Source organism: Helianthus annuus, chromosome 14 (genome assembly GCF_002127325.2).
Source record: "Helianthus annuus cultivar XRQ/B chromosome 14, HanXRQr2.0-SUNRISE, whole genome shotgun sequence".
Lineage (NCBI taxonomy): Eukaryota > Viridiplantae > Streptophyta > Magnoliopsida > Asterales > Asteraceae > Helianthus > Helianthus annuus.
The window spans coordinates 44,512,167-44,537,597 of NC_035446.2; the positions used below are offsets into that span (position 1 = coordinate 44,512,167).

At 39.6% G+C, this 25,431-nt stretch overlaps 2 protein-coding genes across 2 annotated transcripts; one reads left to right on the forward strand and one right to left on the reverse strand.

Annotated features, from left to right (window-relative positions):
- Positions 1–4,322: 4,322 nt before the first annotated feature.
- Positions 4,323–5,417, reverse strand: LOC118486471. Its single transcript, XM_035982948.1, has 2 exons — positions 4,865–5,417; positions 4,323–4,777 (listed from the first exon to the last, which is right to left on the reverse strand). Exons 1-2 carry the CDS (start codon positions 5,415–5,417, stop codon positions 4,323–4,325), a joined length of 1,008 nt encoding a protein of 335 aa, XP_035838841.1.
- An 11,611-nt stretch (positions 5,418–17,028) lies between these two features.
- Positions 17,029–24,052, forward strand: LOC110926329 (protein argonaute 1). The gene is made up of 22 exons (XM_022170075.2): positions 17,029–17,188; positions 17,943–18,673; positions 18,756–18,964; positions 19,060–19,209; positions 19,293–19,426; positions 19,523–19,632; positions 19,723–19,829; positions 19,912–20,050; positions 20,133–20,249; positions 20,594–20,701; positions 20,775–20,846; positions 20,935–21,057; positions 21,165–21,330; positions 21,431–21,690; positions 22,230–22,372; positions 22,472–22,534; positions 22,605–22,668; positions 22,763–22,898; positions 22,992–23,065; positions 23,136–23,230; positions 23,315–23,346; positions 23,596–24,052. Exons 2-22 carry the CDS (start codon positions 17,951–17,953, stop codon positions 23,799–23,801), a joined length of 3,231 nt encoding a protein of 1,076 aa, XP_022025767.1. The 5' UTR covers positions 17,029–17,188; positions 17,943–17,950; the 3' UTR covers positions 23,802–24,052.
- The last annotated feature ends 1,379 nt before the right edge of the window (positions 24,053–25,431 follow it).

Sequence of the window (25,431 nt, forward strand, 5' to 3'; positions counted from 1 at the left end):
CGAGTGATTGAGTGATCTCCCGTGAGGTATGTGAACTTGTATATAAATGGAATTTTAATAAGGCATGCTATGCCAAATTAAGTAGTTTATCTTATGAAAAGTTCAAAATAAACCATGACGAATAAGATTGTAAATAAAATAAAAATAGAACCTATACAAACCTTGGATTCCCGACACTCTAGGACAAGTTAAAAAAACTTCTCTTCTACCTATTCCATTTGGGAGTGTAAGCCACATTAAAAGAGTTTTGCTTGAGGACAAGCAAAAGTTCAAGTGTGGGGGTATTTGATGTGTGTAAAATGCAACATATAAAACACATCAATTAAGGCATAAAACTAACCCTTTTTAAGTACTAATGTTGGAAAAAGAGTGTTTTTGTCTTCCTTTTGTATTTTCAGGATGAAATGAGCTCAAAATCACAAAAGAAGCAAAAAGACCCCTAATTCTATCATAATTACAAGAAAAGGAACAAAAGCAAACTGCCCGGACCCTCAACGGCACCTCCCAAGACAAAGAGAAGAGAACAGATGTCTGAACACGCCCCGTGTCCAGTGAACACGGGGGCGTGCCCAGGAAGCAGCAGAAAAGACAAACCAGTAGAAGCTTCCATTGCTCACCACGGGGCCGTGCCCAGCGGACACGGGGGCGTGTTGAAAGTACAGCAGGCGCATTAATTGTAATTCGCAATTACAATTAATGAAGAGAGAGAATGTCAGACGGGCACGGGGCCGTGTTCAGCGAACACGGGGCCGTGTCCAGCGTTCTGTTCAGCCTATAAATAGAGGAGCTTGGCTTCATTCTCTCTCATCCCTTGGCACACCACCTCTCTCACACTTCATCCACCACCCACCACCACCATAACACCATCATCCACCACCATCATCCATTGTCCATCATAGAGTGTGTGAGTCGTCTCGGGATCCAAGATTGATCGTAAGAGTTCTTGACAATCAAGGCCATGTTTGCCTAAGTCTCTTACATCACTTGGTGAAGACAAGTGTTTAGTATAATACTTTTTATTTTTAATCTTTTGCACTTTTTATTTGGTTTTGTATTAATGACTTTAATAACTAGTTACTTATGTTGAAGGTGATCTTTCCTTATCGTTTGTCCGTGGTGTCTTGGCATTATTTTACTGTCTATATAAAATAAAAGATTTTCACCATTCATATCTCCACGGTCTATATGGAGGTATGTTGGCTACCTGGTCGGGGGTTAAGGGAACGGTTTGGTAAAGGTCTTGCCCTTGTTCAGCGTTTAGAGGTCCTGCTTGGGACCTGGGTCAAATTTAGTAGGATCTCCTTCAATGCCCATAGGTATTGGATGGCGGGGATCCAAACTCTTTGACCCCCTCATAAGCTAACTACTATTAATACTATAACCCGGCTATTTAGGACTGTATCCCTGCTGACTCAGACTACTTAGCCGAGGGTAACGTCACCGCCAAAAGCGGGGCCTACCATAATTTGCATTAATAACTTAATTCATTATCTTTCAATAATCCAACCCTTTAGGATTGTATCCTTGCTGACTCAAACTACTGGGTTGAGGGTAACGTCACCTCCGAAAAAGGGGCCTACTACAATAACTAAGATAATCTCTTAAACAAGTGCAAAAGTGCGAAAATAATCAAAGGTTATACTAATACACGTGTCGGATCCAAGTGATTCATCTTGTCTATCTGTTTTTATTTTATTTTATTTTTCAGCATTTAGTTAGTTTTTATTTTTCTTAGTTTAAAACATTTTTCTAACTTTTTGATTTGATTAGACGTTGAGGATAAACCGGTATTAAAAGCTCTTGTGTCCTTGGACGACCTCGGTATCTTACCAACACTATACTACGTCCACGATGGGTGCACTTGCCCATATGTGTGTTTAGTGTTAGTAAATATCGTGTTTTATAAATTTAAAACTTGGCTAAAAGTGTAAAAAGGGCTTAAATATATATCTAAAATTATATTACACTACACGCACATCAAGCACTCTATCACCCTTGCTAAATTCTTTGATCTTCCTTAACTTACGATCATGTAGGGCTTTCGTTTTCTCCTTAGTGCCCAAAGATCGAGCATAAGCCGCATCCTTAAGCTCCTCAAGCTCATGGATTTGTAAGAAACGTTTCCTAGCGGCTTTGGTCTTATCAAGGTTAACGGTCTTTAACGCCCAAAGTGCTCGGTGTTCTAGCTCTACGGGAAGATGACAAGCTTTTCCCTAGATGATCATAAATGGTGTGGTTCTTAAGGGTGTTTTGTAAGTGGTTCGAAACGCCCACAATGCATCGTCAAGCTTGTCGGACCAATCCTTCCTATTCTTTCCAACGGTTTTTTTCTAAAATACGTTTGATACCACGATTTGCATTCTTCACTTGACCACTTATCTGTGGTTGATATGCTGTAGACAAACAATGAGTGACTCCGTAGCGTGCAAGCAACTTTTCCATCAATGCATTGCAAAAGTGAGTACCACGGTCACTAATTAAAGCTTTAGGTGTACTGAAGCGGGAAAAGAGTTTCTTGAGGAAACTCAATACTACTCGGGCTTCATTCGTAGGAAGAGCTTGAGCCTCAACCCACTTAGACACGTAGTCAATTGCCATAAGTATATAACGGTTCCCTTTTGAGACGGGAAAGGGTCCCATGAAATCTATGCCCCAAACATCAAAAACCTCCAACACTTGGATTGGGTTTTGAGGCATCTCATCTTTGGAAGAAATGTTACCGGTTCGTTGACAAGCATCACATGTCACGAACTCAACGGCATCACGAAGTACGTTAGGCCAATAAAAGCCACAATCGAACACCTTTTGCGCGGTGGCATATGCACCATGGTGGCCTCCCGTTAGACCTTCATGCACATGTTTAAGGATGTTCAACCCCTCCTCTCGCGACACACGTCGCCTAAGTATCCTATCTCCCCCTATTCTAAAGAGAAACGGATCATCCCACACATACTTTCTCGACTCACTAAGGAACTTGTGTGGTCATTCCCTTCACAATATTGCCACTCGAAAGATAATTCTCTAAATCACAAAACCAAGGCAATCCCTCCTTCTCAGCTTCTACAAACTCAATAGACTCGTGAGGAAATGTGTCTCCTCTCTCCTCCTCACGAATCTCCTCTCTCCTAGGGTCCTCTAAACGTGAAAGATGATCGGCTGCTACGTTTTCGGCCCCTCTCTTGTCTCTAATTTCAATATCAAATTCGGAAAGCAATAGAATCCACCGAATAAGTCGGGGGTTGGCGTCTTTCTTTTGAAAAAGAAAACGTAACGCAGAATGATCGGTGAAAACTATGGTCTTGGATAGCACGAGGTATGAGCGGAATTTGTCGAAAGCAAAAACTACGGCTAAGAGTTCTTTCTCAGTGGTGGTGTAGTTCTCTTGAGCATCATTTAACATTTTGCTCGCGTAGTAAATGGGGTGGAAGTGCTTGTCCTTTCTTTGTCCTAATACCGCTCCAACGACATAGTTACTCGCATCACACATGAGCTCAAACGGCAAGCTCCAATCGGGCGAGATAAGAATAGGTGCACTCACAAGTTGTTCCTTCAAAAAGTTGAAGGCCTTAAGACACTCCTCGTCAAAGACGAATGGAACATCTTTCTCTAGAAGACAGGTCATGGGGCGAGTGATTTTAGAGAAATCCCTAATGAGGCGTCTATAGAAGCCAGCATGACCTAGGAAACTCCGAATCAACTTCGCGCTAGTGGGTGGAGGTAACCTGTTAATGGTATCTATTTTCGCACGATCTACCTCTATACCATCCCTCAAGATCTTATGTCCTAAAACAATACCTTCAGTCACCATGAAGTGACACTTTTCCCAATTCAGCATTAGCTTTGTCTCGACGCACCTCTTCAACATCCTCTCAAGATTCTTCAAACACTCGTCAAATGAGTTACCATAGACCGAAAAATCATCCATGAAAACCTCCATGGAACTCTCAATCATATCCTGAAATATGGCAACCATGCACCGCTGAAAGGTAGCTGGAGCGTTACATAGCCCAAATGGCATGCGTCGGTACGCATATGTGCCATAGGGGCATGTGAAGGTGGTCTTATCCTGATCCTCCGGGGCGATGGGGATCTGGAAGTACCCAGAAAAACCGTCGAGAAAACAATAAAATTGTTGACCCGTGAGACGCTCCAACATCTGATCGATAAAGGGCAATGGGAAGTGGTCCTTTTGGGTGGCATCATTCAACTTTCGATAGTCGATGCACACTCGCCAACCCGTGACCGTACGAGAAGGGATAAGCTAATTCTTGGAATTCAAGACAAAGGTCATCCCTCCCTTCTTAGGGACAACCTGAGTGGGACTAACCCAAGGTGAATATGAGATGGGATATATCATCCCGACATCTAGGAGTTTTAGAACCTCCTTCTTCACTACGTCTTGCATATTGGGGGTTGAGGCGCCTTTGGGGTTGCACCATCGGCTTGAAACCATCCTCCATGAGTATCCGGTGAGTGCAATAAGAAGGGCTTATGCCCTTAATGTCGGACAACCTCCATGCAATGGCCTCTTTGTTGGCCTTCAACACTTCCAACAACCTCAACTTCTCTCTTTCCTCCAACTTCGATGAGATGATAATGGGTAGCTCGGAACCCTCCCCTAGAAAAGCATATTCTAAATGAGATGGAAGGACCTTAAGCTCTAAGGGTGGGGGTTGGGTGGTGTCATCACTGACGGCTAAAGCTTCGGGAACCAAAGGAATCCCCTCATCTTCAACTTCATCCAACCTCAACGACTCCTCCTCTACTCTCTCTCCTCCTACTAAGTTGGCACCACTAATTTACTCTAAACAATGGTCAACACATGATATGAATGAATTCAAGAAATAGACGGAATGGCAAGGACCTCTATAGTCATCGGAACCACTCGGGTGGTTCATGGAACGATCGATCTCAAAGGTGACTCTCTCCTCACTGACCCTAAGTGTGATCTTACCATCGTAAACATCTATGAGGGCTTTAGCGGTACGCAAAAACGGACGACCATGTATGATAGGAACTCTCTTATTCGCTTCCATATCAAGAATGACGAAATCAACGGGAAAAACAAACTTGTCGACCTTAACAAGAAAATTCTCAACAAAACCCCTAGGGTATTTCATGGATCGATCGGCTAAAGATAATGTCATACGGGTAGGTGAAAGCTCGCCTAAGTATAGCTTCTCGTAGAGAGAAAAGGGCATCAAATTGATGCTAGCACCTAGGTCGGCTAAGGCTCGAGTATTGGTGTTACTACCGAAAAGACATGGAATAGTAAAAATGTCGGGATCGGTAAGCTTCTCCAGAAGCTTATTCAGAACGACTGCGGAGCACCCTCCATTCAATGGAACATTCGACAACTCCCCCAACTTCTCCTTGTTTCTAAGAAGGTCCTTTAAGAACTTCGCGTACTTGGGCATAGATTGGAGTCCCTCAATGAAAGGTAGATTAATCTTCAATTGCTTGAAGATATATAAGAACTGTCCGTATTCCTTGGAGTACTTTTGGTTCCTAAGATGTGTAGGAAACGGGACACAGGAATGATCTACAAGTGGAGAAGGTCTAATGTCTACGGGTGGTTTCTCTACTTTCTTCTATCCTTGAGGCTCACCGGGCTGTGTGATACTTGCTGGGCTTAGCCTCGATTGCACTTTACCGGGAGCCTCCATCTCGATTTCTTTGTCTACAATCTCCTCATCTTCCTCTACTACTCTCTCCTCAACTCTCGGGTTCCCTACGGTTTTGCCACTGCGAGTGGTAATGGCTTTAGCATGGGCGTTAGGGTTCGGTTGGGTGTTACCCCCAAACTGACCGGGTAATCTCTCTTCAAGCTTCCTAGACATGTCACCTACAACCCTTTGAAGGTCTTGGAAAGAGGCTTGGTGGTTCTTAAGCATAAGGTCGTGTTCGGTAAGGATCTTTTGGGTGGTTTGGTCCTAACTGGCTCATCATTGCCTCCATCCTCTCAAGGCTACCACCTAAATCATAACTTGGACCTTGAACTGGTTGAACCTGACTACTTGACCCCCATCCTTGACCTGCCCATTGAACCCCTTATTGAACTGCCCATTTGAACCCCCACCAAAGAATGAACCCTGGCCCCTATTTGGATTTTGAGCTAATTGGAAACCAGGGGGCCATTGGAACGAAAATTATTATTATTATTAAAATTATTATTATTACGCCAACCCGAATTAAAATTACTACCAAGCCCACTAGGTTGACCTCTACCTAGACCCCCTCCCACGAAATCGACCTGCTCCTCACCAACTAACAATGGACACGCATTAGTATTGTGACCCCCTCGACAAAACTCACACTTATCAACCTTTGCCTTAATCTCCTTGAGCTCTCTAGTGACGTTTTCTAATACAGCGGCTATACTAGGGTCCATAGTGATATGGTTCACCCCACGGGTGGGTGCACTAGTAGTGGTATTTGAATTGCCACTTTGATACCGCTGATCAGATCGCGACTGAGATTGAGATTGGGCAAATGCCTCGAAACGCTCAAAACACTCGGCAACAGTAAGAATACCCATCATATGACCTCCCGCATTAGTGTCAAAACAATCACGAGTCTCTTGGGTGAGACCGTTATAGAATTTTTCACAAAGGGCCCAATCAGAAAGACCGTGCTGGGAGCATCGAGCGACAAGGTTTTGAAATCACTCCCACGCAAGGTAATAGGGCTCGTCGGGCTCCATGCGGAATGAGTGAATTTGATCGTGAAGACGTGAGGCCTTCGCGGGTGGAAAGTATTTGTTCAAAAAGGCTTGACGGAGGCCCGCCCATGTGGTAAAAGTACCGGTTGGCTGTGAATCCAATCAAGTAGCCGCACGGCCGGCTGTTGAAAAGGGAAAGAGCTGTAAATAGGTAGCATTGTTTGGGGCTCCATGAAGGCTAAAAGTAGCAAGCATACGAGAGAAACGGTTTATATGGGCGGGGGAGTCCTCATCATCGCGGCCGTGGAACTGGATGGTATTGGTGATGGCTTGCATGGCATATGATGGAATCTGCCATGAGTTGTCATTAACTATGGATGGAACGGTGATGGGTGAAGCAAGACCGGTGAAGCCTTGGGTAGCTTGTTGATGGACGGTCTGTCTTGCATTGGCCATTTGCTCTAAGTCTATGTTATCTGGGGCACTAGAGGCGCTAGAAGTGGGACTATCGGGTGGGGACGCTTTAGGTGATGTTTTAGGTGAATGGGGTGGTGAGGGGAAAGGGGTGGTATCGAAATTAGGGAATTGAGAAGAGGATGAAGTACTAACCTGCAGGCCTTGGCCCAATCGAGATGATGACTCTGTGATTGGTGGCTTCGGCGGCGGTCCGTGCGAGCGTAGATGTGGCATCCACTACAAGCAAAAACCTGAATATGAGAAAAACAGACACTAGTCACTAAGACTTAAAATAAAAAATAAAAATAAAAGACTCAAAACAAAACAAAAAAAACAAAACAAAACAAAACACGTAGCACGTATATGTCAATTAAGTCTATCAAAGCTAATAAGCGCGATTGCCAAGAGTCCGCTGCAGCGACACCAAAAACTTGATGTGTGCTAAACAGACTATTAAAATTAACTACTTTATACTCTCTAAGCTAGACACTAAAAAGCTTTAAATCTAGACTCGACCTAAACCACACAATCGGCAAGTGTACCGATCACTGTAGTATGACCTAAGGAAGTCCGGATATCGAACCACGAGACTCTATTAATCACGCTAACTAGACTCTAATAAACTATGACAGACACGACTTAAACTGTTTAATTGGTTTGGGGGGGGGGTTACTAAAAATCAAAGGAAATCTATTAAACTAATTATTAAAATATAACTGAACTAATACGAACTATGGTGAAGACTTTTTCTTGTATGATGAAGAAGACCACCTAGACTAGAATCCTCGATTGATTTTAAGAATTTACCAATTAAGTTAACTGCATGTTTTATGGAACCGGGATCTTGTGATACTAAACCTATTAAGACACCAACTAAGCCCCTCAACCCTTCTCGAGGTGAAACTTATGGCACTACCTAGGCTGATAATCCTACCGGTTATTAGACTTCCTTCCGGTTATCTAATTATTGTGTAAGTACCCTAATGTTGACCTACTCTTTTCCAATTATAGATCTAGGGTAGTTTGAATTTCTTAACTTGATTGATAGACTAATAAACCGACGGGGCAACTAAGGCACGACCTTTTCCAAAGACTGTCTAAAGCAATTCGCCGGGTAAGACCTACCAATAGCCCTGCACCTTCCAGTTATTAGGACTAGTAGAATACTGAAATCTAGCAAATTATTAACTATCACTTCTAAGGTTTATTGGCCAATTCACCCTAAAGGTCAAAGACACAAGGTCAAAGATCGGCATGAATCTATTCCGTAGCAGACAACCACCAAGATTCACACGAAGCAATCGATAATAATGAGCCAAATTAAAGTACGCATACACACCAAATTAATAAACCAAACTTCTTACAATACACAATTAATCCATAAAAGACATGCAATTAGCGAAAAAGGTTCAAACTTTATTTCAATCCATTCATCATAGTCTAGGCAATTTAAACGTTTAGCCAAGCATATTAAATAAAGAAAACAAAGCAAAGTTGTTCAAGCAAGAATTCATGGTTACAAGTTTCGAAAGAGAAATCAACAAACAAGGAACTAAAGAACCCGTGTAAGTCTTCAATCTTCGACCAGAACTCGAACCAACGATTCCAGTGATAAAACACGCTTCGAATAGCTCAAAGTATGCTCTGGAAATCGCCTCTTACTTTCTTAATTCGTAACTAGGTTTTTTTTTCGAGTTTATAATGTATTTATATGATTTTTCCAACACAACCCTTGACCAAATTTGAAGGAATCTGTCAGCTATGGCCTCTGGCGGGGCGCGACCCACATAGGAAATGGGTCGCGGGGCGCCACCTTGTCCATTTAATTGTTTAATAACTTCAATCTCTCGCCGGGCGCGAGAGACTTGTCACGGGGCGCCAGATAGTGATTTTCCAGCTTTTAACTTCGTTTCAGCACCCTGCTCTTTCCAACACGTCCCGGGACTTGGTGTTTCAGTATTGTGGCTCGTTTTTACTCAATTTTCAGCAAATTTAAGCACCAAGACCTGTAAAACTCGATTTGATCAATAGTATGCACATTCTAACGAAAACAAAACTAAATATAACGAAAAACTATACAAACTGACACGAATAAAAGATGTATTTCGCAATACATCAGTAAGCATGACGTATCACGTATGGTTCACATATTTAGCATGAATTTAACAAGTATTCAACAAGTATAAACACGTATGAATGCGCAAAAAGAGTATAAATTTAGTTTGTTCATGAGAATTATTATTGTTTTTGATTGCGCGAGACGTGCGAATTGTGTAACGGTTTTGAAATGAACGAGGTAACAAGTATAAAATCACATATATATTGAATCACGTAAAAGAGAGGCTCATAAAACATTGGATTGTTTCAGGTAGAGAAACGTCGATTATTCCAAAGTGAATCGAAAGTCCTTTCAAATTAGAGAAACGTGCTTTGGCCTATAGATAAGATACTCTCATCGAGAAGCGATTAACTGTATCTTACCCTTCTAGTTACTACACATCTCTAATCGATTGAAGCAATTGAAACTTTGGCGAGATTGAAAATCGAGGAATGGGACTTAATCGACAAGATGCGGGTTTCACCCCTAACTTGACGATTTCGTACCCTAATGTAGTTGGTACTCGTCGGGTCAAAATTTAATTTCGACACTTTGACGAGGGTCCACTAGAGTTTGAATTTGAAATTTACCATTAAGATGTGGATTTCACTCCTAACTTAATGGTGTCATTTCGTGCAAAATAAAGAATAAGCAGAATGAGAGTCGTTCACCAAATTGTGGGTTTCACGCCTATTTTGGTAAACTCGTCTCTTTTGTATAAAGAGTGTCTTCAAGTCTTCCAAGTGTATTATCTAAAATGTCAAAGACATTATGTAAGCATTAAGACCAAAAAGAAGAGAAAGAAGTAAAGTAGAAAGAATATACATTTTAAGCATGAATCACGAATGGTCAAAAGAATAGGTACCTACTATAGACTAGGTCAAACATGGCCATTCTACCTAATTCCCTATAGTTATGGCTCTGATACCAATCTGTCACACCCCAACCAATGGCGGAATCATCGGAGTGGGACGAAATAGATTGCAAGAGACTTCATAACACTATTGGTGACAATATTTAATTCAACCCATTTTCGTTTCATAAAACCAAATTGTCAACATTGCATAGAAATTTCAAATAACAACATGTTCACAACATAACAAAACAAAATTGATACACTATTTTAAATCTAAGACGTCTAAATGTGTATCTAGGCATCATCGCTACTTCATTTCATAGCATCATCATCCTCAACCTGTAACATGTTTAAAATAAAGTTCAATGCAAAAGCAAAGGCGAGTACACAAGGTTTGAAAAAAATAGCATAAGTATAAAAGCATTTTCTCAAATCCACATGGCAATTTGTAAACAAGGTAACTAGCATGCATCACAATATGTCAAACCCAAGTGTCCACTAGTATTTAGCATCCCTCGCCACAAACGTAACGAGACCATTTTAGAATAAAGACTTAACAAGACCCCGACGAGTGGTGTGCTACTCCTATAGCGCTATATATGTTAAGTTGAGGGCTTAGCAAAGTTAATGACATAAAGCATGTAAAATCTAGCATGAACCTAAGTAAACAAGTAGCATGTATAACGGATTGAGATCATAAAGTATGTTTTAAGTGTGTGAGTGTGAAGTTTGTATAATAACATGTTACAACCCAAAGTGTTTTTAAAGGTAAATGGGTCAAGTGTACCCACGGTTTTGCAAGCTTCCACTTGATAAATCCGCGAGAATTGTTTGCTGATTAGAAGGTTGGAACACCAAGTCCTTCTACAAAAAGAAAACAAGGCGTATGAGTATCGGATGATAACGAAAGATTAAGGATTTGGAGTTCAAAGTACATAAAGTAATCATCTTTAACACATAATGTTTTAGATGATGTAACCTAGTACTTTGACAAATGAACACAAATTCGTCATCAAAGGTTCGATTATTTGGAATATACATATAAGTAGCATGTAGTGTTCATTATATCATATAGGTCAAGTAGGAGGTAGGAGGATAAATCCACCATTTAGGAACCTCTTTGTATCATGGAAGTCATGTAGGGGGTAGGAATAATAAGTCTTCCATTTAGGTACCTCTAGATGTTCACCACTACACTTGATGTTATGAACATTCAAGGAGGGTCATGAACTTACAAGTAATAATGGAATAAGAACAACTAATCTAAGAGAAAACATCAAGCAATGTGTGGATTTTCAAGTAGGATAGCCCAAGCTAATCCAAAATCACACAATCATCAAGTTTTAGGCTTGAACATCACTTGTGGGTTAAACCCTTGAACAAAACAGAAAGTTTGTGAGGTTTACACCTCTGATTTTACATGTCTCAACCTTGTTTTTAAGCCTAACTAACCATAGATGTGGTTATAAGCATAAGGACATAGGTTTGAGATGAGATAACTCAAGTTTAATCAAGTTTAACAAAGTATGAATCAAGAACAGAAAAATCAGTCAACTTTGGAGCCTTTTTGGTGACATTCCAGACCTTGGTTTTCTATGAAAAACTTGTGGAAATGTTCCTAAGGTTAATCCAAGTAAGTAGGAAAAAGAATCAAGTGAAACGGTTAAGAAATGAGTGAGTTATGCTCACTTTTGTAAGATGTGCTAAATCTGTCCGAACTCATGGAATCAGCTATGGTTTTGTGTCTGAGGGTGAATAAAGAGTGTTTAGAAAGTGAAAAATGCTTGGAAGAGGCTTGGGTTATACAGGGGATGGATTAGGGTTTTATTGGGTTGGGCTTTGGAAGTGTTTAGAAGGGTTAATCATTGAAACAAGCCCACAAAACTCAGCCCAAGGGGGCTGTTTTGGGTGCTGAATTCAGCCCTATATTTCCTTTATATTTATTTTTTTTAAACATTAAATTGTGTAATTTTTGCTGATTAAGTTATGTAATTAATATGTAACATTGTTACCCTAACTTGTAACAAGGTATAACATGAAATAAAACGCGATTTAACTAGACAAAAAGTGTGATGTATAAGTATGTAACATGATTGTAAGTGACAAGTATATGTAACATATTAGATGATTAATCATTATGTATTTTATGTATTTAAGGTGTATCAATTGTATATGTGTCAAGTATCATGTCCTAACATACATAATCAAACCTGAAGCGAGAGTTTAATCAAGTAATTGAACATGGATTCGGTGTTTGTAAAAACGAATGAAGTGTTGAAATGATGTAACATGTATATGTAGCAGGTAATGAAGTGTTGAATGTGTATAAGTCTCAAAATTGAATAACTAAATGTTTTGTTTGCATGGCACGTTTAAGAATTACGAATATACGCTAGTTGTTTATGATTTAAATTTACGTTTATGTGAATTATGAATCATGTATCAAACGAATGCACGTATCAATGTATAAACATGTATAAACGATGTATAAAAGATTCATTTCATTACGATCAAAGTCTTAGATTTACAATGGCTCGAAAGGAAATACGATTTAAGGACACAGGACTTCCAAAAATAGAAATACAAACAAGACCTTCTACCAATGATCTCTAGATCAAGTGGTGGAGGGCTTGCATTTCTCTTGAGAGATGCAGGTTCGACTCCCACTTGGTGCAAAGTGAGGCATTGGTAGGCAATGATAGGAGACACAGGGAAACCTGGGTTGGATCTTTGAGCCAAACGGGTTTTACCGGTAATTTCACCGTCGTGCCTACGGGCGGGTGGGTTACCGGCTTTTCCCCGGAATTGGTGGTGGACTCGGGTTACTCTCGGAGTACTCCGTTTGTCCAGTGGGTGCCCCGAGAGTACTCGGGATTGAGTTTGTTGGCCGTTCAAAAAAAAACAAACAAGACCTTCTAATTATGGAAAGTATGAAGAAGCAGGGCGTCACAGTAAAAATTACGGTTAAAACAGAAAATAAAACAGTCCGGTTTGATTGACGGTGTGGGTTCCTACGAAGGCGCCCCCTTCATACGAAAGCACTGTGTTCGTTAAAAGTTTCAGTTTGATCTGATTTGATTAAAGATGTTGGAGTATACATTTAATCTGTTTAATAGACCTTAAGTCAATAAATAAAACACTTAATCGTGACAACAAGAGTGAAATCAAAGTTGAAATCAAAACCGAAAATATGCATCAAAGTCCCTTCGTACGAAGCGGGCATAGTCCCTTCATACGAAGGCACTGTTCTTGATGAAAATTCATGTTTGATCCATCGAAACAGATCATTTCTTGATGGAAATTAACCCTAATGCAGGCCCTTAACTATGAATTGAGTTAGGGTCTGATGGGTTCCCGATTCCATCAAGATCATGTAATAATTGCAACGAGAATTTAATTAAGTGGTAAAATTATATGAACTTTGATCCAATCTCGTATAAGTGATGCTCCACAACAGTTTGCCTAGGTAAAATGAGTTGAAATCATATTCGAGATGATTAGGATCAAAAAGTTTTTTAGAAAATCAAGAGTTTGTGATTAGAAATACAAGAAATGAAATAAAACAACATGGAAATGAAGAAAGGAGAAATCTTACAAAGTTCCTGATCGCAACAGCAATTCGAGAGCGTTTGCAAGAGGAAGTGGCGAGTTGGAATGAGGACCTAAGGCCTCTATTTATAGATTAGGGGGTACACTAGGGTTTCCAAGATTTTCGCCCATTCCCCTTTCGTATGAAGCCACCCCTTCGTACGAAGCTACTCCCTTCGTACGAACGGGCCTGGTTTTAAGTATTTTTTTTCCAATTTGATTATTTTATGTGTTTTAATCAGTTTAACGAGTATCAAGCATCAATGTATAATAAAGAATCAAGTTTCAAGCATAATATAGTGTCCAAAACGTCGATTTTGAGTAAAAGTTTGCACATAAGTCTAACATGAATATGATTAAAATAATTTCGTTTTCCTTATGATAAATAGTCTCGGATTACAAATTGAAACAAAATAGAATACAACGAGAGTACAAGTTTCTAAAAATGGAAAATTCAACATGACTTGCTAAATAAGAAAGGTACAAAAATGCGAAGCGTTATAGTTCCCACTCCAATTTCATACAATCTAAACTACCTATCATCCCTGGGAAACCATGATATTTAGCGTGATGTTCCATAATTTGTTGCATATCACTAAACGTTGATTTTCTCAAGTACTTTCATATATAGTTCAATGATATACGTACAATAATTGTGAAGACTTTCCCTAGCCACCCGTGCCGACATTTTTAAATAGTCGTCAATCATGTCGAAACTATTCCTGTAAGCCAATTGTCTTAGGGTGACCGTAACCTTTTGCCAGGTGGTAAATCCTAATTACCACGTGCATCGGGTCTTTGTCGGAAAAAATCGTAATTATCCTCTAAATCCTTTGATATTCTTAAAAATAAATTTTTACTCATACAAAAACGACGCCTAAACATTATTTCATCATACGTTGGTTCGGGTGACAAATAATCGCTTACTAACAAATCGTTAGCGGTTTCGCGTTCACAAACGATATACTTCCTCCGTTTGGGTTGGGGTTAGGAAGTCCCTTCTTCTGAATCTTCAACGATAGCTTTCAGGACCGTCGCAACTGTTGATAATAATATTTATGTCCCGTCGTTCGATGAGGATGACGAATCATAACTATCTGACGAATCGGTTGAACTTGAAGAATTCATTGAATATATTTTTTTGGGTGATGGGAGGTGGTTTTAGAATATTTGGATAGTAAAATTTTGTAAGAATTGTTTGATTTATATAGAATAAAAGTTAAAGAACTTTTATTTTTATTTTTATAAAATAGTCGTTGGCGAACGGCTAACCCAAACGGCTAACCCAACGGTCACATGAACCCAACCAATCCCAGCCATCCACATCATCTCCCCAACCCACCCCACGCCAGGTTTCATAGCTACGCCAGCGGGGAACGATGCTATCCACGCTGGTCCGGTGTGACTAAAGCGGCGTTGCTTGGCCCCCAACCGCCCTACATTTTATTTTATTACTATAAATAAGCAACAAAAATATGCAATACAACTTGTACCTTGTGCTTTGGGATTTTTTCAAAAAAAAAAACTTGATTTTTTACTTTTAATCCAAAGGTTTTTACCTTTTGCAGTTTTAACCCTACATAATTTGTTTTTTAACTTTAACCCCAAACTTTTCATTATTTGCAATTTAACTTCACAACTTTTGTCATTTATACTTTTCATCTTTCGCAATTTTTCGTTTTACGTATAGTTCTAAATTTTTCGAGTTAATAGGACGTAACGTACGACTATGGTTCAACTTTTTTATGTTTTGTTTCAAATTTTGCAAGTTAACACGGCGCAACGTGCATGTGTGGTTCAATGTTTTTACCTCTATTTTTTCATGTTTGACAGGTTCGTCGCAACACACAGATCCTATGTTGAGTCAGTGTTGGTGGTCGATGACGGTTGTGAGGCATAAGTACTATTTGACACCATTTTACGCCCCGCCACAACGCGGGGTGTGTTTTGGGGGTTTCTCAAAGAAAAAATGGTTATGCATATGGTTGTTATAACCTTGGCTTTGGGGGTTTTCCATAAAAATATTGATTTTTTTTACATTTCACCGAAAAATATTTTATAAATTACTTTTAACCCAAAACGTTTTATCTTTTGCAATTTATCCTCACAACTTTTTTTACTTTCAACTTTGGTCCTTTATAATTTTCATTTTCCGCAAATTTTTCGCTTTATGCTTGGTTCTAAATTTTGTGACTTAACACATCGCAACGTGCGTCTTTGGTTTAACACTTTTACGTTTTGTTCTAAATTTTGCGAGTTAACACGACGCAACGTACGTGTGTGGGTGAATGTTTTTACATCGTCTATTTTTTCCCGTTTGACAGGTTTAACATAACGTGAGGGTCCTAGATCGACTTAGTTATAACTAAAGAATCCCCGCCGCATTGCGGCGGGCCGCAATTCTAGGGTCTGTTTGGTATGTGGTAATGGAATGGACGAAGGAATGGAATGGACGAGGTAATGGAATGGACGAGGGAATGCAATGGATAATTACTATTCCATGTCTTGTTTGGTTACCATGTGTGAATGGAATGGATCATTACTATTCCATGTCTTGTTTGGTTACCATGTGTGAATGAAACGAAGTAATAAAATCAGCGGTGAGTGGTGGTGGTGGTGGTCGGTGGTAGTGATTGTGGGTGGTTATAGGTGGCGGTGGTGGGTGTCGGCGGCGGCGAAGGGTGGTGGTGGTGGCGGCGAGTGGCGGTGCGGCGGCGACGACGAGTGGTGATGGTGGCAAGGTGGTCGTTGGTGGTGGGTGGGAGCAGAGATGGCGGTTGGTGGCGGTGGCGGCGGTTGGTGGTGGTGGCGTCGACGATGGTGGTGGGCGGCGGCGGCGAGTGTCGTTAGCGGTTGGTCGCAGCTGCAGGTGATAACGGTGGCGAGTGGGTGGCGGCGGCAGCGGTGGCTGTCGGGGTCAGGTAGTGGCGGGTGGCGGCGATGGCGTCGGTGGTGGGTGGTGGTGGTGGTGGGTTGTGGCGAAGGTGGTGGGTTGTGGTGTTGTTGATGAATGGTGCAATGGGGGATGGAATGGAAAAAAAAACATGAGGGGTGGAAGGAATGATTTTGAGGGAATGGAATGCATTTTGGAATGAGTGATTCCATTCCATTGACCAACCAAACACACTTTTCTTCATTCTCTCGTAATCATCCATTCCATTCCACCCCTCATTCCTGCACACCAAACACTACCATAGTTCTTAACTGATTCACACGAGTCAATCATGGTAGTAGAAGAAACGAGTCACCAAAGACCAATGAAAGGTAAAATCCACATCGAGTTGACTCAGATGATGACTCGGAAGAGAAGCACGAGGGAGAAAATTGTCATTTTCCCTGTCGACCTACCACAGCTTTAAGTAGAAAGAGATTTTGATGGAATTTACTAAGAAAGAGAAAAGATAAAAACAAGGGTTTGGCTCTCCTCTCTCTTTCAATCCTTTTCTCTCTCTCATATTTCTAGGGTTTCAACCGCTGATCGTTTCTTAGATCTGCACTCTTCCGCCTCCATCTCTGCCGATTTCCTAGGGTTTGTGTTGCTTTCATCCTCACTGCTTCAATATACAATGTGATTTTTAGTTTTTATTTCTAGTTTGTGTGCCGTGTACGGCTGCTACTTGTTCGTTACTTCATTTGCTTTCGATTTGTTGTTGATGTTGATAATCGGTTTTGCTACCTTTATGTGCTAGTGTTACGTGCTTTGAAGTTTTTGTTGATCCTGTTATTGTTGTGTATTTGCTTCTTTTCTTTAGTTTCGTTTGGTGAATCTATCGTACGATATTTGCTGAGTTTTTAGATTTTCTTTTTCATATTTTGCTCATGAGAATGACAGGTTAAAAAGGATATAATGTATTATCTTTTTGTTTTTAATTTTTTTGAGTATGTAAAACATGCAGGAGAATATTTGTGATGTGTATTTTACATTTGTTTCTCTATTTTTTTTTCAAACGGAGTTTTTGATAGTATTGCTTTGTTTTGTGCAATTTCTTCATATCTGTGAGTTTATAGATATTAATATTAATTAGTTATTATATGATTGTGGATTTTGGTTGCTGTTTAAAGATTTATAGTGTACATGTAGAGTTTTGATGTAACATGCTGCTTGATTTGTAATAAAATGTATGCTGTTTTTATGATAATGTTGACAGGTGTTTTGTGTAATTTATTTTTCTGTGAGTTCATATGTATTAATATTAGTTTGTTATACAATTATGAGTTTGCTTGTAATAAAATGTATCCTGTTTTATGGTGACTAAGCTGATAATGGTTTTTGTTTGTTTTAGTTGACATAATGGTAAGGAAGAGGAGAACTGAAGGTCCCAGTGGTGGTGAAAGCTCTGAGCCCCAGGAAGGAAGTGGTGCTCAAAGACAACCAGCACAACAGCAGCAGCAAGGTGGCTATCAGGGAAGAGGCCAGGGTGGTGGTTATCAAGGACGAGGGCAGCAGGGTGGTTACCAAGGCGGACAGGGTGGCTACCAAGGCGGACAGGGTGGCTACCAAGGCGGACAGGGTGGCTACCAAGGCGGACAGGGTGGCTACCAAGGTGGACAGCCTCAAGGAGGAAGAGGTTGGGCACAAAGGGGTGGACACGGTGGTCGAGGTGGCGGTGATCCACAGCAGTATGCTCCAAGAGGAGCTGCGCCACCTCAGCGACGTGGTGGGCCTGGACCTCAGTATTCTGGTGGACCTTCTAGGACACCCGTTCCCGAGCTGTACCAAGCAACACAAGCTCCTCAACAGCCTGTGTCGACATTGCAGCCAGCGACACCTGGAACACCAGTTGAAGTGCATGCCGAGTCATCATCCACTAAGCAGATGGTGGATGAGTCAGCGGATCAGTTGCAGCAGCTATCAGTGCAGCAAGAAGAACCTAGCCAGTCTGTCGCGCCTGCTTCCAGCAAATCACTGAGGTTTCCTTTGCGTCCGGGAAAAGGTCGCATCGGAGAAAGTTGCATTGTCAAAGCTAACCACTTTTTTGCTGAGCTGCCTGATAAGGATCTACACCAATACGATGTAAGCTCTTGTCTTTGGTTCTTTGTTATTCCAAGTTTTATTGCTGTATTATAAGTTGTGCTCATTATTTTGAGTTGTATAGGTGACAATCAATCCTGAAATGACATCACGTGGTGTGAACCGAGCCGTAATGGCACAACTTGTGAATCTGTACAGGGACTCTCATCTTGGGAAGAGGCTTCCTGCATATGACGGAAGAAAGAGTTTGTACACTGCTGGACCGCTTCCGTTTGTTTCAAAAGAGTTCAAAATTACTCTTCTAGATGAGGACGATGGTTCCGGCAACGCGAGGTCTCTTCATTTTTGCCACATCGCTATTTTCTTTCACCTGAATAGCGTGAGCCTGAGCATGTGTTTAATCCATTTGCAATTCGTTAACAATGCAGGAGAGAAAGAGACTTTAAAGTTGTGATCAAACTGGCTTCACGTGCGGATTTGCATCATCTTGGATTGTTTTTAGCAGGGAGGCAAGCGGATGCACCACAAGAAGCACTTCAGGTTCTGGATATTGTTTTACGTGAGCTGCCTACTAACCGGTATGACTTTACAGTTATTGTTGGTTGATATCTTCCCAATATTGTAGTGACTTACTGATCAAGTATTGGTTGTATTATTGTAGGTACACTCCTGTGGGACGATCATTCTATTCTCCTGATCTGGGTCGTAGACAACCACTCGGTGAGGGGTTGGAGAGCTGGCGCGGGTTCTATCAGAGCATACGGCCTACACAGATGGGGCTGTCTTTGAATATTGGTTGGTTTGTTTATAGTTACACTACAGTCGTCATATAACAAGTTTTTCTTGAAAATATGTTCAACTGATGTAGTTGCATGACATGTTGATTTGTAGATATGTCTTCAACCGCTTTCATAGAGCCATTGCCTGTGATCGACTTTGTCACACAGCTTCTGAACAGGGATGTTTCTGCAAGACCATTGTCTGACTCTGACCGTGTAAAGGTGACTTCAGTTTATTTAATTTTCAAAACCGTCTGAACAATGTTTTTGATCAACGTTATTTTACAAACAATTTTACTTTACGTTGACTAGATTAAAAAGGCACTAAGAGGAGTCAAAGTTGAAGTTACTCATCGTGGTAACATGCGGAGGAAGTATCGAATATCTGGTTTAACATCCCAAGCAACCCGGGAACTTAAGTGAGAACCATGCCCTAAGTTGCAATTATGTTATTTGTGTAACTAAAGCATGACATGCTTCATTTCTTTTGTTATGAATCAGTTTCCCAGTTGATGAAAGAGGTACATTGAAGTCTGTGGTTGAATACTTCCGAGAGACATATGGGTTTTCCATTCAACATGTTCAATGGCCATGCTTGCAAGTTGGCAATACTCAGAGGCCAAACTACTTACCTATGGAGGTTTACATTATTTTATTTATTTTTTGTATGATATTTTGACATGCATTGCGTGATTGAGTTCTAATGTTTTGTTTATTTTCAGGTCTGTAAGATTGTAGAGGGCCAGAGGTACTCAAAGAGGCTAAATGAGCGACAGATTACTGCTCTTCTTAAGGTCACCTGCCAGCGCCCCCAGGAAAGAGAAGGGGATATTCTCAAGGTTGGTTTTTTCTATTGTGAAAATTTCAATCTATTTACTGATTTTTGCACTGAATTTGGTTTTATTTTACTTCTGTTGGGAATAAGAATAAAGAAGTTAAGCAAAAAGAGGTTGAGAGCCAAAAATTCAAAAAACTATATTATTTTTATTTGAGGTAGTAGATTATATTATGTAATGTAACAATGATGTTTTTGTAATCCCAAGTTTCAAATTAACACAATAACTTTTTTGTGAAGGTGATTCAATCCTACTCAACTTGTTTATTGTTATTGAAACAATTAGCGTTTTCTGTGTTTTACTCTTTTCTGGCTTTGGTTCACTTACATGTATCTTAACTTTTGCAGACTGTCAGACACAATGCTTATGGACAGGATCCTTATGCGAAGGAGTTTGGGATAAAAATTAGCACACAGCTAGCATCTGTTGAAGCTCGGATTTTACCTCCTCCTAGGGTATATGAGAGAGCTCTTTTTAACGTTTTCAAGCACTTTTCACCATTTGCTAAGTATTTTTCTGCTTGTTTAGCTTAAGTACCATGACACCGGCCGCGAAAGGGACTGTCTGCCTCAAGTTGGGCAATGGAACATGATGAACAAAGTAGCTCCTTCTGCAACTTGTTTTTAGATTTTTTTACTTATTTTTGTCGAAGATGTGTAATGCTGTAAAATTCTTATACTTGTGACAGAAAATGGTAAATGGTGGAACAGTTGCAAATTGGATCTGTATAAACTTTGCTCGGAATGTTCAAGATAACATCGCCCGTAACTTTTGTTCTGAGCTTGCAACAATGTGCAAAACTTCTGGCATGGTATTGTCAACAAAACTTTTCATTTGCTGTATATTTTTTTGCAAATCAATTTTTGTTGCTGCTTGTGTGGTTATTTATTTTCAGTTTTTTTTTTTTTGCTTTTGTAGGACTTTCATCCTGAACCTGTGCTTCCTCCATTTAGTGGCCGTCCTGATCAGGTTGAAAGAGTCTTGAAAGCTCGATTCCATGATGCCATGACTAAACTTCAGTCCAACAGAAAGGAACTTGATTTGCTTATTGTCATCTTGCCAGACAACAATGGCTCTCTATATGGTATTATTAAATCATTGACTTTTGATGTTTCCATCTGTATATTCTTGTTTTTTTTTTTTCCAATTTTAGACATGTTTTCTGCTGTTTATTTTTGATGCAGGTGACCTGAAAAGGATTTGTGAGACTGATCTCGGGATTGTTTCTCAATGTTGTTTAACAAAACACGTGTTTAGGATGAGCAAGCAGTACCTAGCTAATGTTGCTTTAAAAATTAATGTCAAGGTTGGTGGAAGGAACACGGTTCTTGCTGATGCATTATCTAGGAGAATTCCGAATGTCAGTGATGTTCCGACAATCATATTCGGTGCTGATGTCACTCATCCTCACCCTGGAGAAGATTCTAGCCCTTCTATTGCTGCTGTATGTTTCTATCTTCTGTGTTGATTTTATTTATGAAACCTTAAAACAAAAGGTCGGTGGTAAAAGCCACCAACACATTTCTAACCTCAAAGTTTGATAAAATGTCAAAAGTAACCCTTACTTTATAAATGTCACTTTGACCCCCTCAGTTTTCTTACATTTTTATTTTACGTGTTGGTATAAATTTGAGTTTGTCTACGCTTTAACATAATTTTTGTTTGGAAACGAGTCGGATCAATTATATAACGTTTCATTTTTGTGTACGTTTTGACCTAAATTTTGTTTGGAAACACACTGGGTCGAATATAATACGTTTACGTTCGATGGTATAATTTTGAGTCACTATACGCACATGTTTTGAGTTGGTCTACGTTTCGACGTAAATTTAGTTTGGAAGTGAGTCGGGTTGATTGTAGTGTATAATTTATCACGTCGCGTACGGTGTCACCGCAACTTGCGCGGGTAAAAAAACTAGTTTTTCTTGTACTCCAAAGATGATAACCCTTTTTGTCTTGATAATCGCTTTGAATGATTTGTAGGTTGTGGCTTCACAAGACTGGCCCGAGATTACTAAGTATGCGGGATTGGTTTGTGCGCAAGCTCATCGTCAAGAACTGATTCAAGATCTATTTAAGGAATGGCAGGACCCGAACAGAGGCAAAGTGTCGGGTGGCATGATCAAGTATGCTATGTTTATGGCATATGCTCGTATGCTTTAAATTTCTGTTTGGTTATATGTAATATGTTTTCTAAGATCAATTTGTTTATGCGTGAAAAATAGGGAGCTTTTGATATCGTTCCGTAGAGCTACTGGGCAAAAACCGCAGCGTATCATCTTTTACAGGTATTTAATTCTTGCTTTTTTTACATTTTTACTGATATACTTATGCTTGATTATATGCTTGATTATAAAGGGATGGTGTGAGTGAAGGCCAGTTCTATCAAGTTTTACTTTATGAGCTCGATGCTATCCGTAAGGTAAATGCAGTCCTGTTTAATATTTTCATCGGTGTCATTAGTTGTGGTTCAGGCTTGTGCTTCATTGGAGACTGTTAAACTTTGTTGTTGTCAGGCTTGTGCTTCATTGGAGCCAAATTATCAACCTCCTGTGACATTTGTTGTGGTTCAAAAACGGCATCACACTAGGCTGTTTGCAAACAATCATAATGATCGTAGATCCGTTGACAGGAGTGGAAATATACTTCCTGGTATGCTCTTTTTTTATCATATCCGTCACTTGTTTGTAACTTTATTTGATTACAAATTTATTTATCTTTTTTTTTTCCTTATGTAATTCACAGGCACAGTGGTTGATTCGAAGATCTGTCATCCTACTGAGTTCGATTTTTATTTGTGCAGTCACGCAGGGATTCAGGTGCGTTTTGATATGTGATTTAAATGCTTTTTTTATTTTTATAAACCTATAACTTGTACTGATGAAACAGGGTACAAGCCGTCCTGCTCATTATCATGTGTTGTGGGACGAGAACAGGTTTTCAGCTGATGACCTGCAATCACTCACCAATAATCTGTGCTACACGTAAGCTCATTCATCTCATTCTTCTATGATTTGTTATTATTTTTTTCTCTTTGCTTATTTTGGCTTACATTTCTTTTGTGACAGATATGCAAGGTGCACACGCTCGGTATCCATTGGTGAGTATCTTGTTTTTTGTGCTTTTAGACGGGTGTAAATTAGCCGAGTCTGAAGTTGCCAAAGCTGCAACTAAAAGATTATATAGTTTTTTAGTTTTTTTTTTTAAAACGAAAAGTAATAATATTTATATAAACAATCTCCTTTAGGTTTGTGAGCGTTTTTGACTCGTTTAGACCAGATAAATCATGCACGTACTGTGAAACTATTCTGTTGGGTTTTTAAAAGTTTGTTGTATGTTTGACATGCAGTACCACCGGCATACTATGCTCATCTTGCTGCTTTCCGGGCAAGGTTTTACATGGAGCCTGATACATCTGACAGTGGATCCATGATTAGTGGTGCTGCTGGTCGTGGTGCGGGTGGTAGAAGCACTCGTGTGCCTGGTGCGAATGCAGCCGTGAGACCCCTCCCTGCTCTCAAGGAGAACGTCAAACGGGTTATGTTCTATTGCTGAAATCCCAGTGTTCATATTTATGACCTGATTGGGATCAATGTGTTATGCTTTCTCTGGATTTATATACTGTTTTGCAACGGAGTTACAAATTGGCATTTGCTTGGATGTTTTGTTGTATGACGTTTATTTGCTTGGATGTTTTGTTGTATGACGTTTATTTGCTTGGGATGTTTGGTTGTATGATGTTTATTTGCTTGGATGGTGGTTTGTATGACATTTATGTTTAAAAATGGCTACAGGGCTTTTTTCAACTTTAATTATGTTAAAGTATTATAGAAGTCACACGGGCACCTAACCTATAAACATTGGGAAAGAAATAAAATTACGTAATTTGAAATTGAAGAGTTTTTGAGTACAAGTATTTTTGGTATTTAGTACTGGATTGAAGCGGGAGGTTTTTAGTTACTGTAAGAGCATTATGAACGGATCTCTTAGGTTTATACGAGTGAAAAAACTTGTAAAGAATAATTGTGGTAAATAGTGTGAACATGGATAGAGAATCCAATGCGAATGATCTAAGGACCTGCTCTGCAAAAAACATTCGTTGATAATAACAAAATGTGTCTTTAAGTTTTCATGCAAGTTTTTAAAGCTTAGTATACATGAATATATTAATAATTTAATATCAAGTATGATATGCCAACTAAAACTTTATGATAAAACTGTTTTTATTTGTGGTTTTTTTCTGTCAAAATTGTGATGATTACACATATATCATAAAATAAATCCGGAGATCTCATCAACATACATGAAACAAAAAAAGAAAAATAAAAAAAGAAAGCGCATGCGCTATGCAAAATGTGGGCTACTAAACTTTGTTACGTGAGTCGCTCGACTGAAAATCTTAGAACACATTAATTAGGTAAAAAAAAAAAAAAACACAAAAGCGGTAAAATACTAAAATATCGAAATACCGGTACTGATACCGTACTAATACTGAATTGATACATTCGCTATGGTATTGGGTACCCACTTCTCTTCAATTTCGGTATCGGTAACTTAGATTATTCATCAAAGTTGCCATTAGAATTACATTCACAGATTTCAACGTGTAACACTCCGCCCGACTTAGCGCTGAATACAATTATTGGAATCAAACATAATTCCATTAATGATAAAAAACGTTACATTTTTTCAGTTAGAAAAAAAAATCCAGTACAAACATCATTAATTTTATGAAAACCCTGTGAGTTTTTAATCCTCCGAGCTCTCTTTCCCGTTATTCTTACATAAACTTATAACCTACGTATGAGTAAAATTCGCTTTTAACAAGACCAAATACAATTCTTTAACAATATATATGGGCGATTTAGAGGTCACTAAAAACGGGCGGTGGTGAATGGATTTTCAGTCAGAAAACGTGACCAGGGAGAAAGCAAATAGACTGTCTTTAAACTTTTTACACACTGGGCCCCTGTCCTTTTCAGAATTTACAAAACTTTACTCAATTTTATTTTCATTAAATTTCAACTAAATTCCTAATTTTCTTATTTCTATAACAAAGTTTAAAAACAATAACAATCCCATTCAGGTTGTTACACAACGTATGCACAAGTTCTAACAGGGGCGCAACTTCTAGTGGGCGGGAGGGGGCGACCCCCTCGAACTTTTCGCTCAGTATTGGAGAGTA